General features: G+C 56.1%; 1 protein-coding gene across 1 annotated transcript in view; it reads left to right on the forward strand.

Moving 5' to 3' along the window:
• The first annotated feature begins 1,021 nt into the window (after positions 1-1,021).
• Positions 1,022-20,711, forward strand: part of LRP1 (LDL receptor related protein 1) — an 81,243-nt gene continuing 61,553 nt past the window's right edge. The window contains exons 1-6 of the mRNA XM_055327781.1: positions 1,022-1,532; positions 10,073-10,195; positions 12,702-12,839; positions 15,004-15,123; positions 16,716-16,844; positions 16,955-17,218. Coding sequence (XP_055183756.1) covers positions 1,466-1,532; positions 10,073-10,195; positions 12,702-12,839; positions 15,004-15,123; positions 16,716-16,844; positions 16,955-17,218 — 841 coding nt within the window. The 5' untranslated portion in view covers positions 1,022-1,465. The remainder of the gene's footprint in view (positions 1,533-10,072; positions 10,196-12,701; positions 12,840-15,003; positions 15,124-16,715; positions 16,845-16,954; positions 17,219-20,711) is intronic.

The raw sequence follows: 20,711 nt of genomic DNA on the forward strand, positions 1-20,711 counted from the left end.
TCCGCGCGGTTCCCCGGCGGGCTCGGGGCCGGGACAAAGGTCCGGTGGCGCTCAGCGGACCCCGCGGACCCCGGGGCCTGGAAGCGGGGGTCCAGGGCCCCTCGTTTTACTCCAAATCCCTGTTGCTCGGAATCCAAAACCCCGACTGGGGGCGGGGGGGGGGGAGTCTGTCCGAAGGTATAAAAAACAAAACATAGAAGAGCCCAGACCTCGGGGTGAAGGGGTGGCCCTCCCCCAACCCCACCCGCTGGTGACTCACCTCCCTCCAAACCAGGGCCTGCCCCTCCCGCGCCCGGTGCCAGGCGAGCAGGGTGGGGCGGGCAGCAAGGTGGGCTCCATCCCCGAGCCCCGGGCGGCCGGACAAGCTCCGGCGTGTCCCCGCGGGTGTCCCTGTTTACCCGGAGCCCGGGCGGGGGGGGGGGGCGGACCCCGCAGCCCCTCCCCCAGCCCTCCCCCGAGGGCCCCGATCCAGGTCTCGCTTTTCCAGGCTCCGGACCAAACCTCAGCCTTTCCCCGCGTGTCGCTCGCGGACTGGCGACCCCCGCCCCCACTCCGGGCGGCAGAGGCGCAGCCAGGGCCCCCGAGGCGATCGGGCCGCGGCCCGGCCCCCGGCCCCCGGCCTCCGGCCCCCCAGACGGAGCCCGAGCTCCCCGGGCATGACGCCGAGTTTCCAAGAGAAGCCCCCAGCGCCCGCCCGCCCCCAGCCCCGGGCCTGCCGCTCTGCGAGGCCGGGGACGAGGCCCGGGCGGGGCGAGCGCGCGGCGGCCCCACGGCGGCCCCACGGCGGCCCCACGGCGGCCGGGGCCCCGCACCTCCACTCGCGGCCCGCGCGCTCCCCCTCCCCGGGGCAGCGCGCCAGAGCGGCGCATGCGCACTCCCGGGCCTGCCGCGTAGCTCGCTCTCCCCCCCTTTCCCCGCCCCTTCTCTCCCTCCCTCCTCCCGCGTCCCCTCCCTCTCCCCCCTTACCCCCCCCACCCCGTCGCGGCACCTCAGTCCGGGGAACAGTGGAGCGAGCTCCGGGCCCGTGCACTGAGGAGGCGGAAACCGGGGGAGCCCCCCGAGCTCCATCAGGCCCCCTCCGAAGGCTCCCCCACCCGGTCCACGCCCCCCACCCCCTACCCCGCCTCCTCCCAATTGTGCATTTTTGCAGCCGGAGGCGGCTCGGAGATGGGGCTGTGAGCTTCGCTCGGGGAGGGGGAAAGAGGGGAGAAGAGAAAAGCTGGGGGTGAGGGATTTGGGTTTGGGAGCAGGGGGCGGGCGCGCCCCCGTCGGCAGGCCCTCCCCAAGGGGCTCTGAACTCTACCTCTTCACCCACGCCCCTGATGCTCTTTGCTTAAGGATAGGATAAGAATAGAGGAGGAGGAGGGGAGAAGGAGGAAAAAGGGGGACCCCCCAATTGGGGGGGCGACGGCAAGAAGTAGCAGGACCAGAGGGGAGGGGGCTGCCGCTTGCATCGGCCCGCACCATGCTGACCCCGCCGCCGCTGCTGCTGCTGCCCCTGCTCTCAGCTCTCGCCGCGGCCGCTATCGACGGTGAGTGAGATTCCGCGGCCCCCTCGGACCCCTGGGGACACCCACTCCCCTGCCCCCACTCCTGCGCTCAGATGGGGAAGGGAGACGCGGGAGGGGGTGCCTTTTGTTATCCCAGTCCAGCTGACACAGCAGCGGCCCGACTGGGGGCGGGGATGGGGGTCCGGTTTGGAGGGTGGGGGCCTTGGGCCAGTGATGCTTCCGGGACCCCCCAGCCCAAACAAAGACCAGAGGCCTGGGAAGGGAGAGGAGGGCTCCCCTTTTTTCGGATTCTGGGATCCAGAGGCCTTCTCTTCCCATATCTGCTGGGGGAGGGCCTCCGCCTCCCCTACATCCTCCACCCCCCACCCCCCATCTGAAATGTGAAGGAATCCGGATTTGCGATGTGCGGCCCGGCCCGGCCGCAAAAGGGGGCGCGGGGTGGGGGGGGGCTTTTGCAGTGGCCTCTGAATCTGGAAGGGGAGCTGGGTCAGGGTTGCCCTGCTGAGCAGAGGGCAGGCAGGCCCGGGAAGCCTGTGGGTGGGGAAAGGGAGGGCCTGGGGAGGGCCCCCTGCTTGGGTGTGGAATCTGGGCCGGGGAGACCAGGCTGGAGGCCTGGGTCCAGGATCCAGCGGGGCTGCCCGCCTGGGTTCCTAAGTGGGCACTTCCCCCTCTCAGGGCCTCTGTCAGTAGCCTGGATAGAGCTGGGGGTGGGGGTGGGGGCAGCGATGCTATGTGACTTTGAATTTTCCTTCTTAATTCCTGGGAGCTTTGAGATGAAAAAACGTCAGATGTCATCATTGGGGAAGGGGACTAGAGAATGGCCTGGAATGCTGAGGTGGGAGGGAGGAGGAAGGCTGCTTTCTCCCTGACTTCTGGCTTGATCACAGTTTGGACTGGAAGGAGAGTTGGAGGTTGGATGCGGGTTATGGCTGTGCCCCTGCCCCCCCAATTCCCAGCTCCTTTAGGATATGTGTTTCCATCATTTCCCTGTCTCCCCCCTCACCATACACACAAACACTTTGTATGCTGCAGTTAGGCTTTGGTTACAGCAGAGTCCTTTTGGGGAAATGGGGTGCCCCCTTTCCCCCTCTATGTCAGCTATTTTTCTTTTGCTTGTGAGTCACCGGTTCAAGTCTTGCTCAAGCTTTGAGCTAGGATCATGGGGTTGGGCTGGGCCGGGCCCCTGATTTGAGGAGGCTGAGATCTCATCCCTTCCCGTCATTTTAGTCCATCCACCCAGGGAAAAGACTGGGCCTGATACCATCCACGCACCCCTCCTCCATCTTCTAAATTTTGCCAGGTTGGGATTGGGAAAGTTTTTCTCTGAAACCAGATTGTCTCTCCCTCCCTCCCCTCCCCCCAACTTGCTTCAGTTAGAGGAGAGAGGTTAAGGGTTCAGGAAGTAACTGTGCCCTGAAAGACAGGATTTTCGGTGACCCCCAATGATGCCATCTTGGGGACTGTCTGTCCCCTTCCCTGCCACTACCTCAATAATCTGCCCGAGAAGAGGAAAGAGGCTCTCTCCTGAATATTCTCTAGACCAGCCCGGCAGGCAGCCCGAGCCCATGACTTCCTTGTTTTTTTCCTCTTTTCTCAAATCTGTGAGGTGGGAAAGGAGACTCAGGCAGAGGGGTTTAGGTGCATGACTTCTAGGAGGAATAGAAAAAAAATTTGAGAGAGAGAGAGCCATCAGGAACCCCGTGATGGAGGGTAGATGGAGTTAGGCAGAAGCAAGAGGGGTCTCCATGGAAAGCCAGAAAGGTCCCCGGCCCATTCAGGAAGGGGGCCAGGTTGCTTCACCCCCAAGGTTCTAAGGGGGCTCTATTTGCCACACTACAGGTTGGCTGGTGGTGAGTGAAAGGGGCAGATGCCGGTCATGTTCTCCTTAACTGTTTCCCTACCCTTTCTTAAAATTTCCACTGAGCCCATACCTGTGACCCAGCTCAAACTAAAGTGTACCCAGGGTCCCAGGCAGAGGACCCTCCTCAGACACACTGCTGCGCTTACCTTGGGGATGGGAATATGAACCATTGGTCCCACCCTACTCTAAAGGGTGGGAAAGGGGAATTGCTCAGACCTGTAGGGCCAGTGCTATCCAGGGCAGCCTAGAGGATTCTCTTATCTCTACCCCTGCCCTCATGCCTTGGGCCCACAGACATGGAACGTTCTTTGCTTTCCAAAGAAGGAAACCTCCTGACCCCAGATACCTTAATGTCTAACCTTCCTCTCTGCTGCTGTCACAGGCCTTGCTGCTTTCCCCACTTCTTCTGTCTTGTCTGCTATGCCTGAACTCACATGGGGTTCCCTTCTCTTTGGGGAGCAGTGTCACCCCCCTAGGAAACAGAATTGAGTGTTTTGCTCCCAGGGAGGAGGAGGAAGCAGCTGAGGTGGGGGATGGGCAAAGGGTTATTGAGGATCCTGCTGAGATTAGGAACATTTTGGTGTGGGGAGGGCAGCCCCAGCAGGCAGGGCTCAGGGAAGTCAGGGAAGGCCGATGCTTCCCTCTCCACACCCCTCTCCACACACCCCTCTGAGCCAGCATATTGCCAGTTATCAGACAAGCGGCACAGTTGAAGTGAGTTATGAGGCTGAGGTGTTTGCTGGCTCTCTGAGAGAAGGTTCCAAACTCCTTTTTTTCCCCAGTCAGACCCAGATCCTCGAACACCTCCCCTCTCCCTTGGTCTTCCAAAGCAGGGATGTGTAGCACATTAATTTGGGGACTGGAGGGGTATTTTGATGTTTGAGGTTGCTTCACAGGACTTCCTATTCTCCAGTCTTGCTCCCCTTTCCTCCATTTTCTCCTTTTTCTTTTTTGGCCCCCAACCTCTCCACTGTCACTAAGCTTCTTAAGGATGTCAGCTGGGGTCCTGCCCAGAGCCAGACCCTGTCGAAATCCCCCCACCTCTTCCAAACTTCTTCTCTAGAGAGCCCTTCTTTATGGAGTCCAACTTTCTTTCCTCCTGCCGCCGGCTTAGCCTTTGCACGTAGAACCCCAAGCTTATTGCCTTTTAATAATCTCTTGTCAGGGTTCCCCCACCCTGAACCCGCCAGCGTTCAAGCCCTCAGGCTCTGGATGGGGGGTGGGGTTCATCGCCCTTGGGGAATCTGGGTGCAGTTGATTGGGGCCACACTAGGGTCCTTGACCTGGCGGGGCTGGGTGCCCAGTGTGAGCATTCGGAGAACTTAGTCCCACCCCACTGTGTTCAGTCCCAGAATTTCAGCCCAGTTAGCAGGATCTTGCATTGTTTGGAGAAGGAAGCAGTTGGCTCTGGAGTGCTTCCGGTGCGGTGGCCCCAGGCACCAGTGTGAAACCTCCCCAGGAAAGAGGTGAGGGATAGGGGTGGGGGAGAAGAGGCATTTGTACCTCTTGCTCCCTCGGGGGAGGTGAGAGTCTCTCTCAGGCCTTGGCTTCCCTGGTTGAAGAGCTCCAGTCTTCTTCCCCCACCTCCCTATCCCATGGGATGCACTGACGCCCTCCCTGTTCTGGGTATCCTTTGGGTCACACACTGCTAGTGCAGGGCCTGAGTCAGGATGTATGCTGCCCCCACCCTACTCTGAGTCTCAGGGGGCTTGTTATTTTCCGGGTTCATCCCAAGACAACTGTGCCATTATTTTGGCATCTTCTGGGCTAAGACCCCTTCCTGTCTATTTTTCCTCCATCTGCTCTTCTTGGTGTATGCTGCCTTGGCCTCTCGGGACCTCTGTCTTTCATCTTGGTCCATCTCTCTTTGGTTGCCCACCCTTTGTGGCATTCCCTGTCCCTCTTAGTCTCTAGTACTTAATTGGTCTCTTCCTATCTCCATCCACCTCCGTCAGGGCCTGTTGGTGTCCACAAAACTACGTGGGAACAGGCATCTCTCTTGGGCTTTCCCAACATGCTCTCCGGTTCCCACCTCATCATTTTGGAGTTGTTTTCATTCTTCTCCTCCCAGGTTGGAATCAGAATTTTCTCTTCTGCTTTCCTCCAAATTTCTCTCTCTTCTTCCCCCTCCACTAAGTTTAGGAATGGGTTTTGGAGAGAATGTTTCTGGAGGAAGGGAACTCGATACCCTTTGTGGGCTGAGTAACAGGGGAAAAGAGATATTTCAGAAGGAAAGGGGGAGGTTAGACTTCTGGCAGAACTTCCTTCTGAACTGGAGAAAGGTGTGGGGAATGGGTCAGGAGCTTAGAGCTTCTCCTTCTGCTGGGCATAAGCCGTGTGTGTGTGTGTGTGTGTGTGTGTGTGTGTGTGTGTGTGTGTGTGTTTTGGGGTTGGGAGTCTGTGGAAAGGGCTTATAAAGCCTGGTAAGAGATACGATGACCTCTGGAGGCATTCGAGGGGTCTGAATTTTGCTTGTGGGGAAAGGAAAAGATGGTGAGGAGGTCACTGGTCAGGCTAATGTCCTGCTGAGTCAATATTGACTCAGGATGGAGGGGGAGACCCTTCCCCTCCCATGGCAGTCCAAGCCATCCCAGTCTGTATGTCTGTCCAGGCCGCAAAGCAGAGGCCCAGACTCAGGAATGACAAAAATGTGTCTGAGCCTCACTGAGCTGCGGGAAGGAGCCACCGGGTAACACCCAAAATACATAAAATTCAGTGAAAAGCTCTCCGTTTGGGTCTGGGAGGCCCTGCTGCCCCACCCCCATATGTTTGAAAGCCTAGATTCCTGAAGGCTCTGCGCCCCCAGCCCCTGGCCACCCCCTGGCTCCTCTGTTCCCTTAGATATCTCATGTGGTTCCCTTTAGAAAATATCCCCCCTGCCAACACAGCCTGTCTCCCCTCTGCTGTGTCTGCTCTTGAAAAGGGCCTCAAGGGTCTCTTTCATGCTGTCCTGGCCTCAAGACTCCTGGTCTTTTAGGAAGAAGCACCATCTGAGGTCTCAGCTTCCTTCCTCACCCTCACTGCTCCTGCCGGGATCAACGGATGGGTCACCTCCTCTGGAGAAGACTCCTCCGGGGTCTGTTCTTTCCTGTCATCCTCCCTTCTCTGGCCAGGCACTCTTACCCCCCTTCTCCAGCCCACCCCCCAGGTCCCAGAATGGGACAGAGGACGACAGCCAAGGTCCAAGCAGGGCAGTGGGGTCCATGTTGTGTCTGGACGCACACCCAAGCCTATACCTCCTGTCCTGGCTCCAGCTTGGTGGCCCTGGGGGCCATGGCTGGGCTGGGTGCCTGGGTTTGAGGGGGGGCAGGGGTGTTGGCCAGAGTTAGCATGGCGGTCACATTCATCTCCAGGCAAAGCTGAGAACAGACGGCCCCTGTGTCCTGGCGTTCTTGCTGCAACCTCGCTCACTCTCCTCCCTCTCCAGTCCTCTCCTCCTTCTTCTCCTTCCTCTGTCTTCCTTCTCTGTTCCGTTCTTGTCCCTCTCTGCCTCCTCCACCACCCCCTCCTCTCCAAGGAGCCCTGAAGGTCACTGCCGCCCCCTACAATCTCTTTCCCCACTCCTCGTGCCAGAGGACCAAAATATTCTCCCTGTTGGTTCCTTTTCTTCATCCTTTTTCATCTGGCTCCATCCTCATGGCCACTGAGGAAGCCACCTGTTTGTTCAGTTACTAACCACTCTCTGCCTCAGTTTCCTCATCTACGTGACAGTGCCCACCTCCCGGGGTTGTGAGGGTTTAAATGAGTTAACATGTACAAAGTGTTTCAGATCTGTGGCTGACACATAGTGACCAGGTTGAAAAGTGCTCGCTTATGTCACCGGATGCCCCAGTTCTCAGGAGGGGTGGGAGGCCAATGGTTGGTTGCTCCTGAACTTGGGACCGGGTTGTTCCCTCCGTAAGTGGCAGGCCGCAAGGATGGGTTTTCTGGGTGCTGGCGTCAGATGCACAGGCTCAGCTGAGGAGAGTGGGGCTGACTGGCAGTTCTAAGCAGATTACAAGTGCCCTACCCCACCCCCACTGCAGCTCCCTCCCACCTCAGAGGGAGGCTTCTCTTGGCTGTGTAGACTGCCCCAAAGTAGGTTATTTGTTTCTTTCCTCCCCACTCCCCCTGAAGGAAATCAAAGACAGGCCTCAGCCTTCAAACTCCAGATTCCTGGAGCTTTCTCCACCATCCCTGGCAGGAAGGAAGTGCTTTCACATATCTCTCCAAGATCCTTTCGCTGCCCTGTCCCTTGGGAGCCGGGCAGCGCCCAGCAAGGCCCTTCTGCCCTGGGCCCTGAGAGGTGCTGCTGTGCCCCGCCCCGGCCTGAGTGCTCCTCTTCCTTTCCCTCCCCCCACACCCCCACTCCCCTCCCTCCGCAAGAGCACATCTGGTTTGTGAATCTCTCTCATTCCAGCTTTCGGAGTTTGCCAGCTGCTGTTTCCTCTGCCGAGTTCAGGCCAAAAATGGGGGTGGGGGACAGCTGGGGGGGGGTAGCAAAGTGAAGGCCAATGGAGGGGAGATTGTGGCCCGGACACGGAACGGAGGGGAGGTTGGAGTGGCCAAGCAGTGACCTCACGGGGCTGCGAGCTCTACCCTGGGGAGGAGTAGGGGCAAGGACTGAGTCCGTGTCAAGAGGTGGGGGTGGCATGGGGGGCCATTTCTGGGCTCCAAACAGCCCATCTGCCTTTAGTCCCATTCCAGTCCCTTCTGCCCCCCCCCCCCCAGCCAGTCTCGGGCTGGCCAGGGGAAGAGGACCGGTCTCCGGCATGCTAACTAGGCTGGCGGGCTGTTTCCCGGGAAGACCTCACAGCTGGCCCAGTGGGGCAATGAACTCAGCATTATCCACCTCCTCAAGGGGCCTTTATTCCCTGCTCAGGGTGGGAGGTAGGGAAGGGGGCCGCTGGGGGTGGGGGAGCCTGGCCAGGCCATCCCTGATGTGTTTCCTGAACTCGGCTCTCATCCTGGCCAGGGGCCTGAGTGCAATCCCCTCTGCCAGAGATGGGGGTGAGGGAGGGAGAACATCGTCTCCGTGTGGCCCTCCTCAGACTCTATCCCTCCCTGCTCAGAGCCCTGACATACTTTATGCTCTGTCCCAGCCCTGAGCTCATTCTGCCCTGCATCTGAGTTAGTTGTGTCCAGCTGTCTTCCCAGGGGGACTAGGCCTCCCAAGGGGGCACCTCACTCCTCCTTGGCACCCCAGCACCCAGTGCAGGACCTGGCACAGAGCTGGTCTTCATGCATGCCAGCTGAATAGAGATGGAATTGACCTCTGGCGGAGGAAAAGGCGACGGAGGGCCGGGAGACTGAGGACCCAGCCCTGGGTGGGGAAGGAGGACAGTAGGAGGCTTTTCTTCCCATGGAGGACACGGCGATGGGGTCGGAGGAACAGCTCTGAGTATCTCTCGGAGGAAGCAGGAAGACCCCACTGGTTAGAAGCATAGAGTTGGCTCAACTGGTTTCAGTCCTGGGTTTGTCACTTGCCTGCTATGTGACCCCACCTCTCTCTGGGGCTCGGTTTCCTCATCTATGAAATGGTGGTATGAGTAGTACCTATTTTGTCATATTGTGGAGAGGATTAACTGAGATGATACATGGAAAGAACTGGTTTACCACAGTTCCGATACACACAGAGCCCACAATAAGAGTTAGTGTTACTATTCTTAATTCCTCCTTGAAGAATGAGGTAAGAAATCTGAGTAGGAGCAGAGGAAGGCTGGTGCCGGTGAAGGATGGGGCAAAGAGGCCCTGTGCTGAAACCAGCTCCTGTAGGTCACGGCAGTCCTCCTCCTGCCTCAGCTCTCCCATTGCGGAGTCCTGAGCAATCTTTGATGCGTTTTATCTCACACAACATCTACTGAAAGTCCTCCCTGAGGTCTAACCAGCAAGGGAGGCTGTGTCTTTAGAGAACGAGGGTGGAGGCAGGGCACCCCACCCTGCCGGGCCATGCCGTCCTGTACCTCTGCTGATACAATCTCCAAGCCAGTGCTGTGCCAAGGGCACCCCTCAGCACTTCCTGTCTGGGGGCCTAGTGGTTAGGACTTGGAGATGGGCAGAGTGATGGGTTGCAGGGACCGAGAGCGTTCCAGAGGACTCACTGAACAGAGAGGTCAGAGAAGGGCAGCTCTTGGGGCACCTGGCTGGCTCGGCCGGAAGGGCGCGTGACTCTTGATCTCAAGGTAGTGAGTTTGAGCCCCACATCGGGTGTAGAGCTTACTCAAAAAAAAAAAAAATAAAATAAAATAAAGAAAGAAAGAAAAGAAAAAGAAAAGAATAGAAAAGAAAAGAAAAAAAAAAGCAGTTCTGGGCTTCTAGTGGGAGGGAAAGGAAGATAAAGAGAAAATATGTCAAAGGCCTAAATGCCCCATCCTTCACTGTTCCTCTCTGTGTCTGCAAAGCCAGGGCTGCTGGTGTCCGACCAGAGTAATGCAGACCAGCGAGGGCTTTGGCCCTGAGGACTGGAAGAGAGGCATGCTGGACAGCATATGGGGCTGGGTCAGGGGCTGTAAAATATGGGCCCTGCGTCCTTCCCTTCCCCCCACCACAGGTGCACGGTGTTCCAGGAGCCACCCACAGCTACCTGCCCTCCTCGGCTCCTGGACTTAGCTCAGAGTCTGGGCCAGATGAGGACTGGTGCTGGGGAAGGAAGAGGAGCTCTAGAGGACTTTAAGACCTCCATCCCTCATTTTACCCCCTTGTTTTCTTTCCTTACTCCTAGCCCCGAAGACTTGTAGCCCCAAGCAGTTTGCCTGCAGAGACCAGATCACCTGTATCTCAAAGGGCTGGCGGTGTGATGGTGAGAGGGACTGCCCGGATGGATCTGATGAGGCCCCTGAGATTTGTAAGTACCTTTTCTGATCCTTCACCCTGAACACCTTTTCCTTCTGGCCCAGGCAGTTTGGGACAAGGACAGTTGATCTCTAGCCTGGGGTGGACCTTGCTCTGTGATTGTTTGCCCATGACACAGCTAAAACCATCCTCTCCCCTCTTCAAAGTGCCGACATGGTGCCTGATGTGCTCAGAAATGGCACCTCTGATTGTTCCGTTAACTGCTGCACCCCCAACCGTGCCGGAGACTTTGTTATCTGAACCGACAGCTTTGCTGGAAGGAGGGAGCCTGCTTCCCTGCCCTTCTGGCTCGGTCCTCTTCTTCCCATCTCTGAGACCTCTGACTCTTGATAAGTGCCCCCAGGTCTCATTGGGTCTTCTTCCTATCCTCAGGCTCCCAGGCCAAAGGCCACTGGCTCGTGCTTAGTCTCTGTACCAGAAGCCCCACCCCTGCGCCTTTCCCGCCACCCCCGCCTTCCCTGCCCCAGTAAGTGGTGTAATCAGAGGCAGCTGTTTAAACTGGGAGAAAGGTCTCCACCCAGCCTTTACCCTGCCAGTAGGGGGTGGAGGACTTGCTGGCAGGACCCCAGAGTCCTGGGCAGCTGGCAGAGTCCTGGGGTCTCCACCTTCGGTCTCTCCCTGCTTGGCTAATCTGGGCCGTGGTCTAGGAGACCCTGCCTTCCTAGGTCTGTCCCTAGGAAGGGACCTGTTCTCTCTCATAGGTTTATCCTGCTCCAGCTCCATCTCCTGTCTTCTCCCCATACCCTCACCCTCAATATCAGCAGTAATTTTTAGGCCAGTTCTCTTTGCCTCACCCCCATACTCTGCCCTCGAGGGGTACGGCCAGGGATACTCTGCAAGCATTTCTATGGTGAGGTGGTTCAGCCTGGAATGTCTTCTTGACTAATGCCACCTTAATGCCATTTTTACCCTCATACTTCATGTTGGGGTGATGAAAGCCACGCAGAGGGGCCAGATCTTCCTTTAGTTTGATGCAAACCCCACTTTATACACATCCCCACACTGTCCCCACTCATATACACTCCCAGACCCATCATACTCACACGCAGCCTCTCCGGTGCCCCGATGTGACCATCCCCCCACCCCGCCCCCAGATTAAGGCAGATGTCAGCACAGACACATCCTCACAGCAACAGAGTCAACACTCTCAAACGAGGATGCGGAAGCCCAGCCTCAGACAAATGCCCCCAGACACTCACATACAAACTCAGACTTACTCCAGAAGGACATGGAAACGCACAGACCGAGGCCAGGAGCACTGGCACGCAGAGACATGCAGACACGCCCTCCCTCCACACTCCTCGGTCCTCCCCTCCCTCACCTGTGCATGCGTACTTCTCTCCAGGCCCCTGTGGATAGATGCTCTCACATGTAGACACGCTCTCGCTCACACACCCTGTCCGTTGTGGGAGCCAGTAGGTGGTGGTCCGCCTTCCAGCTCGCAGGCTCAGCCAGCATCCCAATCTGCGAGGCCTCCCTAGGATTCCCTGAGGAGCTCTACCTTGCTCGTCCTGGCCCATCATCAGTGGGCCACAACCTTTGACACTTTGCAAATTCTTCCACCAGGCAGGCTGCTCTGGGGTAGGGCACCTAGAGTGGTGCTGTCCCGTAGAAACAGGATGCAAGCCGCATATGCAATTTTGAAATTTTCTAGTAGCTACATTAAAAAAGGTAAAAGTAGGGGTGCCTGGGTGGCTCAGTTGGTTGGATGTCCAACTCTTGGTGTTGGCTCAGGTCTTGGTCTCTGGGTTGTGGGTTCAGGCCCCTCACTGGGCTCTGCCCTGGGCATGGAGCCTATTTAATAAAAATAAAAATAAAAAAGTAGTTAAGTAATTTTAATTTTATTTTACCCAATGTATCTGAAATATTATTTCAGTATATTAATCATATAACATTAGTAATGAGATCTCTTGAATTCTTCCGTGTGTGTGTGTGTGGTATTAGGTCCTCCAAAGCCAGGGTATACTTTATACTTCCAATTCGAACTAGCCACACTCAGGTACTCGACAGGCACACACGGCTGTTGCTATGCATTGGACAGTGCAGTTCCAGAACACTTGGTCTGGCTCTCAGCCCCAGGTTCCGTGCCCTGGGGAGCTAGGGGAAGGAGGTGTTCTTTCACATTTGAGCCTCTCTGCTGTGGACTCTGCTTTCCTCTGCTCATCAAAGCCTCTCACCTCTAAACCTCAGCCTGTCTCCTGAGTGCACAACATGGCAATATTGGGGCTCACAGGTGTCGGGCATGTGGGGAGTGGACTCTGCTGAATGCCTAGTTCCCCCCTCCACCTGGCTGCTTCCAGGTGTGTAGCTACTGTTGGGAATGGTGTAAAAGAGCCCAGGTAGGAGAATCTAACCAGTCCTTGAGGTCTCCTGAGATCTAAGAAACGCAGGTGTCTGGAACCCCACTCCTGGTTTCCTCATCCCCTCCTCTGGTGAACAGCTGGCCAGACAGCCAGTATAGCCAGCTTGCTCATGCTAGGCTTTCCTTCGGCCCCCAGGTCCACAGAGTAAGGCCCAGCGATGTCAGCCGAATGAGCACAATTGCCTGGGTACCGAGCTGTGTGTTCTCATGTCCCGCCTCTGCAATGGGGTCCAGGACTGCGTGGATGGTTCAGACGAGGGGCCCCACTGCCGAGGTAAGGGCTCTTCTACTTCCCTTGCCCCAGGAGATGGATGCAGTGAGTTCTTAGCCATGCATGTGGTGGGTTTGGACGGGGCCCACTGTCCGAGGACTGTCCTCAGACCTTCAGTGGGGATGAGGCCTTGTCCTGCTCCAGTGCAGATTTGCCACCAGATAGCAGCCAAATCAGTGCGCCTTTGGGTTGGAACTTGGGCCACAGCCCTGTGGGGATCAGCAAGGGCCCGGGCCCAGGCACTTGTCTTTGGCCGTGTGTGCTTAAGCAAGTCACTACCTCTCCGCAGACCCCAGTATCCCACCTCTAAAGTGAGAGCTCTGCACTTAGATGGGTATTTTCATACTTTGTTGTTGTTGTAAATAATGGGATCCCTTCTCCAAACAATTTCTTATATGAAACCTGAGTATGAACAGGGAAGAGCGGATGTTGTGACTGAAGCCAGGGGGTGGGGATGTGGAATTTGGGTCACCTGTCTCCCCGCCAGCACCCCCGAAGGCATCCCCCCAGGAAGTGCAGATCTTCGAGACGCTCTCAAGCAGCTGGAATGGGAAGGGTGCCGAGGCTGAAGAGGGAATGTTAGGAGGATAGGTCCCTTCCCCTGTGCGGCTCAGGTCACCAGCTCTATTTCTTCTTCCCCTGAAGGCCCCTGGGCCAGGGAGAGCCCGGTCATTCGTAAGCAGTGGGGGAGGATTTGTCTGTAAGGCAGAGCCTCAGGCCTGCAAGGTGGGGACTAGGGAATGGTGGCTTCTCCATTCTACTGAGCTCAAGGCCTCCCCAGCCCGAGCAAGCCCCTGGGTGAGGGTGGCATCCCGCGCCTGTATGCATGTCAGAAACATCTGCCTGTGGGAGGAGACACATCTGGATCCTGTTCACTGAGGGCAGGGAGTGTGGAGTAAGGAGTTTGTGGAAGATTTTTATCCTTTCCTTGGGTCAATTTTGCATGTTTTTGTCTAGAGCTCCTGGGATGGGATGCAGAACTTGGGCCCAGGGGCTGACTTTAATTACCATGCCCATTGCATCTTATCGCGTGGTACATGTTCAAGTTTGCTTCTTCTTGAATACTTTGTCAGCATCCAAAACAACAGAGAACCTCGAGAACCTATGGTTTGAACTCCCTTCTCTGATATTAGAGAAGTTGGGCCTCCTTATCTTCCTGCCACGTGTCCAGAAGATAAATTCTGTTCTAGATTTTTCCAGAACAAATAATATTGTCCCCGCAACCACTCCCCACCTACCCCATTTTGTGGGGAAAGGCTGGCCAAGCAGCACCTTTGGGCTCCTGGGTGGAGGTGGAGAGGAGAAGAAATAACTGGGGCCTGGCCCCCCATCCCAGCTCCTCCTGGCAGGCTTAGTGCCTCTAAACATCTTAGCATCTTGGGCAGCTCTCAGTCCTAGGTGCGGGGGAGGAGCGGGGGTGTGAGGCAGCTGGACAAAGGGGGCTTTGTGGCCAGGCCGCCTGGCCCCACGCAAGGCCATTAATTGGGTCGCTGGTCTGGGGGGGTAGCTGCTCTCCCACCTCTTCCCCCTCCTGTCTCATTCCCTTCTGTCTCCCCTGTGGAAGTGGGTCAGTGGCAGGAGGAAGATTAGAGAAAGGTCCTGAGGGAACCAGTTTTGCTCCTCCTCCCATCTTCCACCTGGACCTTGGACCTTCTCCCTGGGGCCTCCAGGGCTTAAGCGATGGGCTGGAGGGGTACTTCCAGACCGGAGCTGGGACCTGAGGGGAAAGACCCTATCCCATGCTCACTCCTCACCCTCAGCCCCAAAGCCAGCTTTGTAGTTCCTGGGCAGTGCAGATAGGAGGCAAATGAAGGGGCTGAGACTACTGTCTTCGCTCTGCCAGTGACCCCTACAACTGCCAGAACCTCCCCCCCCGCCCCCGGGGGACAGAGGGAATCCAGAGCAACCGGAGCAGGGGGATATGGCCCCTAAGCCATAATTGGCTATGGGATCTTGGGCCCATCTTACAACCTCCCTGGGTCTCAGTTTCCTCACTTGCAAAACATATTAGGTAACTCCTGAAGCCTCTTTCATCTCTGATGCCACGGGGCCTTGGAAGTGGTTCCCAAGGGTTGACGGGAGTCAGGGGAAGGTGACAGTCTGGGTGCAGCGGCTGCCAGGTCTGGGGGCGTAAGAGCATGTTGCCTATCCCCCCCCCCCCCCACAGAGCTCCAAGGACAGTGTTCTCAGCTGGGCTGCCAGCACCACTGTGTCCCCACACTCAATGGGCCCACCTGCTACTGCAACAACAGCTTTCAACTGCAGGCAGATGGCAAGACCTGCAAAGGTATGTGAGGGCATGTGCTTGTGTGTCTGCGTGTACGAGCTGCAGGGGGCGCAGGTGGGGGCCGGCATGGGGCAGGGCCAGTGGGTAGAAGAAAAATGAGACGGAAGGTACTAGAGAGGAGGCATGGCTCCATGCCGTACAGCCTCAGAGTGTGACTGTGAGCCCTGACCACTGGCTTCCACCAGATTTCTAAATTCCTCTCAAAATTTCATAGGTTGAGGGCACCTGGGTGGCTCAGTTAGTTAAGCATTTACCTTCGGCCCAGGCATGATCCCAGTCCTGGGATCAAGTCCTGCATTGGACTCCCAGTTGAGTGGGGAGTCTGCTTCTCCCTCTGCCCTTCCCCCTGGCTCATTCTTTCTCTCTCTCACTCTCTCACAAAAATAAATATAAATGAAATCTAAAAAAAAAATGCATAGGTTGAATATGCGAATTTTCTTGTAAAAACTTTAAAACATTATGGGTAAAACCAAAGTCCCCTTTGACAAATCCTCTTCAGTTCTGCTCCCTTTCCCATCTCTGAAGGTCAGCTGTGTTATCAGTTTGCTACCTCTCTCTCCAGGTCTTTTTCACATATGCATGTATTCACAGATAATCTAACTGGAAGTATTGTTTATGTGCACATAAAGTTTATGTGCATATTGTTATGTTCACACAAATATCACACTACATACTTTTCTTCAGTCTCTTCACCCAATATATTCTGGAGATTTTTCTGTATTAATATGTAGAGATAGGGACGCCAGGGTGGCTCAGGGGTTGAGCATCTGCCTTCGGCCCAGGACGTGATCCCGGGGTCCTGGGATCGAGTCCCGCATCGGGCTCCTTGCATGGGGCCGGCTTCTCCCTCTGCCTGTGTCTCTGCCTCTCTCTGTATCTCTCATGAATCAATAAATAAAATATATTTAAAAAAATATATAGAGATCTACCTTGTTCTCTTAGAAACCTCTATGAAGTATGACCATTACCACAGCTTACTCGGCCCTCTGCCTATTGCTGAGGGAGACGTTTCAATTTCTCACCATCACAAACAAGGCATCCCTTTCTGTTTTAGATTTACCTCCCTTGGCTCTTTGCACAAGCACCACTTTCTCAATGAGGCCATCCCTCAAATCACAGCCCACTGCCTGCATTCTCTACCCCCTATCTCTGCTTAATATTTTTCCACCACTTTCCACTGCACTAAGCACCTCTAACATATAATTTACTTTTTTGTTTTATTTATTACTGAAACACCAATATGTCATTTATTAGTAGCATTTAAATTTCATGAGGGCAGCAATTTGAATACATCTGATTCACGGATGTATCCTCAGAGCCTAGGATGGTACCTGGCATATAGCAGGTACTCTAAAGATCTTTTCTGAATGAACGAATGATGCGCCATGTATGGATATTTCACTAGGGGCAGACTCCCAGTCTGGACTTGCTAGGTGATGGAGTTTGTACATCTCTCATTGTGATAGAGTCTGCCAAATTGTCCTCCAAAGTAGCTGCCAGGATGGATGGCCCCACCAGTGGTGTCTGAGGGCACCCACTCTCCTGCCCTCATTACATTGGAGATGACCACGCTCTTGCCCTTTCCCTGGCAGACTTTGACGAATGTTCAGTGTACGGCACCTGCAGCCAGCTATGCACCAACACGGACGGCTCCTTTACATGTGGCTGTGTGGAAGGGTACCTCCTGCAGCCAGACAACCGCTCCTGCAAGGCCAAGAATGGTAGGTGGGGTCACCTGTGGGCACAGCGATAGGTGGCCCCCACATTGGGGGGTGATCTCAGTGGTCCTGGAGCCCCTTGCCGCACCGACTCTTCTCTCCTCCATCTGTAGAGCCAGTAGATCGGCCCCCTGTGCTGCTGATTGCCAACTCACAGAACATCCTGGCTACGTACCTGAGTGGGGCCCAGGTGTCTACCATCACGCCCACGAGTACACGGCAGACCACAGCCATGGACTTCAGCTATGCCAACGAGACTGTGTGTTGGGTGCATGTTGGGGACAGCGCTGCCCAGACACAGCTCAAGTGCGCCCGCATGCCTGGCCTGAAGGGCTTTGTGGATGAGCACACCATCAACATCTCCCTCAGTTTGCACCGTGAGTCGCCTGCTCCTAGCTTGGAGCGTGAGGGAGGGAGGGGAAGATTGGGCAAGCTGGAGCCTGTCCAGGAGAGGGGCAGAGGATTAGACAGGATGACCCATGTCTAGGGCAAGAGTCTAAATAAGAAGCCCTTCACTGAGGCCAAGGCTGGGGGCCCCAAGGCTGCACAAGATGACACTTTCTGGGGGGGCAGGGACAGATCGATGGCTAGGCTTGCTTCTCTCTCAGCTGGGTCTCTAGATGGCTCCTGATTTTTGGCCCAGGGCTGAGGAAGAGGGCCAAGGGGGCAATGAGCAGTCAATCTCCAGAGAGCAGGGACTGTCCCTTTTCAGAGAGAAGAGTGATGATTAGACCGCAAAGGGGCTTTCCCATGTAGCGGGAGTCAGGGCAAGGGAAAGAAAGGGCCCGGAGCTCAGTCAGAGCCTTGCTAGGTTGTGGCTGAGGGCAAAGATGCCAGGGCCTGCCTGGTTCCATCTTCATGTTCCATCATTCTCCTTGGGGACATCCTCAGAATGGACTCCGTGCTGCAGCGTGGGTGTGGGGGTCCTGAGGCTATTTAGGGGGCTTTGTAGCAGAGAATGAGACTAGAGGAGGAGCACTGGGGCACAGGAACATTTTAAGACCTCCCAGATGTTCCCACTTAAACTCCCTCCCTGGGCTGTACTTTGCTGTCTTAGGGGTGGAAGAAGGGGTATACCTAGGGATGGGGCCTGGGCATAGATCCACTGCCTGGAGCAGCCCTGCTCATCTCAGATGCCGTCACACAAACAAAACATCTGGCACTGTCACATTTCCAGGAAGAACACCACAGGGGTGAGGGGGAAGATCTGGCCTCGGTTGATCTGACCTTCAGGAGGGAGGGTAACTTGATCTGTGACCTTGAGTAAATCAGAATTCCCTGCGCCTGCTTTGGTTTCCTAATCTGCATCATGGGTTTGAGCTTGCCTGTCCAGGTCAGATAAATTGAAGTGAAAGCCAGAACCCACAAGGTTTAGGATTTTGAACCTTAGGGCCTGCTAGAAGATCTTCAGATTCTTCATTGCATCTGCATCTGATGATTACTGCAGAAGACAGGTCCCAGGAGGACATATGGGCTTAGTTCTGGGCTGGCAGGTGTTCCCGAGAGTCCTTGCCCTCTGCAGCCTCAGCATATGGTCCACACCTCGGCCCCAGCTCCTCCAGAGCCTCCCAGTGGTGTCCCAGTGGTGTCCTTGGTCACCAAGCCTCACATGTGATGGGACATGCCTTCCTCGGAATAATGGGCTGGGGGCTGCCACACTTGGTTGGCCAACCTCTTGAGGGGTGGGCAGATCGGGAACCCAATGGCAGTTGGGGTGGCACAGGGCAAGGCCCCCCCAACCAGCTGCCCTCTCGCTGCTCCTTGTTGATGGCCCCACCCAACAGGCCTGTCTGGGCAAATAGCTCTGGCGGCTCCCTCCCTGGCCCTGCCTCAGGGCCAGACGATGGGCTCGTGGGTAGGCGGCTGGCGAGGGTGCCCTGATGGGAAACTTCTCGGCTTTTGCTCTGGCCTGGCTCCCTCTCCTGCCTTCCTCCCAAGGAGAAGCAGGAAATAAGCTCAGGCGGGTAACCCTCCCTTGGCAAATAGAGCCTTGCCTCCCAGTCTGCTAGATTTCACTGGGCCCCTCTGGGGCAGAGTCCAGGAGGCAGGAACAGACTCAGTTTCCTGGGAGAAATGCTAACGGCGTAGATGAGTGGGTTCCCATTGCCCCAGCCTCTGCCCCTCCACTCTGCCCTGCCGCCTGAATGTCTGGCTGTCACCCTGAGGATAGTTGTTTTGCTCTCATCCCACAGACTAATTATGGGCCCTGAGATGAGGAGGTCGGAAGTGTCTCTCCCCTAGCACCCTCCCCTAGCCCTAGCTCAGCCCCCTCCCAGGAGACGCTGAGTGGCCTGTCCTGGTGTGCGGGTGGCTGGTCCCAGGCACTCACCTGTGCAGTGGGCTGCTGGCCTGTAATTAGCTCCCAGAGGGGGATGAAGAAGAAAGGCTGCTGCTTTCTCCTGCTTTCTCTCTGCCCCATAGGGGAGCCCTCCCTACAATCATCCCATTCCTGGCTGTGACCATGACCTCCTTTGCACCCCTGGGAGGGAGCCTCATGCAGGAGGGAGGAGTCTGACAATGGAGAGGTGCTGGGGCCCAGAGGCCAAGAGGCAGAGATGCTGAGAGAAGCCTGCGCGCTGATGTGGGAAGAAGGGGGAGCCTGCCTCAGAGAAAACTCTGGTCACAGAAATAGAATAGAAAAAAGGAAGGAGGCCAGGAAGTGAGCCTGTTTCACATGGGTCCTAGGGCATGTGTGCACCAGACCTGCCCTGGGTCCTGAGGGCCCTCAGAGGGCCCCTCCTCGACCCTGCCATGCTCAGTGGTAGGAGTAGCTTCCAGGAGAGGCCCCCGTGGAGCCAGGTGGGGATGGAAGCTCCTGCTTTTTCCTGTCGGGACCCAGCTCCTTCCTTGATTCTACTCCTTCTAGAGTTGGGGGGATAGTTTCTGACCAACTTCCTCACTGTTCTGGAAGGGTGTGCATGTGTGTGCGCCCGCTCGCTCCTGCTTCCCTCACTGAACAGAGCCCCGGCTGCCAACACTTTTTTCTCTCACTGTGACCTTCACTGGCCTGGACCGGGGGCCTCAGGGGCTGAGTCCTCGCCCCTTCCCCTCCCTCCTGGGATATAATCCCAGGGCCCATCCTCCCCTCTGCCGCTGTCCCAGCAGCATGGGGGGGGGGTCTCTGTGGATTCTGGTTCTGTGGCTGGAGAACATGGTAGTGAGAGCCGGAACACCCTTAAGGGAGGACGGAGGCTGACCCCTTAGTGCTTAATACTGCCTTTCCCAAAGCAGGGATGCCTTTATTTTATTTTATTTATTTATTTTTTAAAAATTTATTTATTTATTTATTTATTTATTTATTTATTTATTTATTTATTTATGATAGTCACACACAGAGAGAGAGAGGCAGAGACATAGGCAGAGGGAGAAGCAGGCTCCATACACCGGGAACCCAATGTGGGATTCGATCCCGGGTCTCCAGGATCGCGCCCTGGGCCAAAGGCAGGCGCCAAACCGCTGCGCCACCCAGGGATCCCCTTGATTTTAGATCATACGTGGACGTGCATTGTTTTATTGTTATAGCTTTGGTTTTTTTATGTAATGCCTATTAGGAAACTCCCATAACTAGCAAATCAAATCTAGGATCTCACAGATTGCTTTAGGGTGCGGCAAGATGAGAAACACGAGGTGACTTACGGAAACAGTAGGTAATGGCAGTGTGAGCTGTGTGTGACCCTGGCAAGCATTTTGAAAGTGACCCACAAACGCCTAAAGTTCTGGAAACTGAGACCCAGAGGGGCCAGTAGCCTGGTAGTACCCGAGCTGGGCCTGGCCCGCCCCTCTGCCTCTCACCTCTGACCACCCTCAGGGAACCATAGGCTCAGCCCAGCCCCCTGCAGGGCTGCCCCTGGGCGGGGCTGGAGGTCAGGC

The sequence above is a fragment of the Nyctereutes procyonoides genome, unplaced genomic scaffold (assembly GCF_905146905.1).
Source record: "Nyctereutes procyonoides isolate TBG_1078 unplaced genomic scaffold, NYPRO_anot_genome, whole genome shotgun sequence".
NCBI classification, from domain to species: domain Eukaryota; kingdom Metazoa; phylum Chordata; class Mammalia; order Carnivora; family Canidae; genus Nyctereutes; species Nyctereutes procyonoides.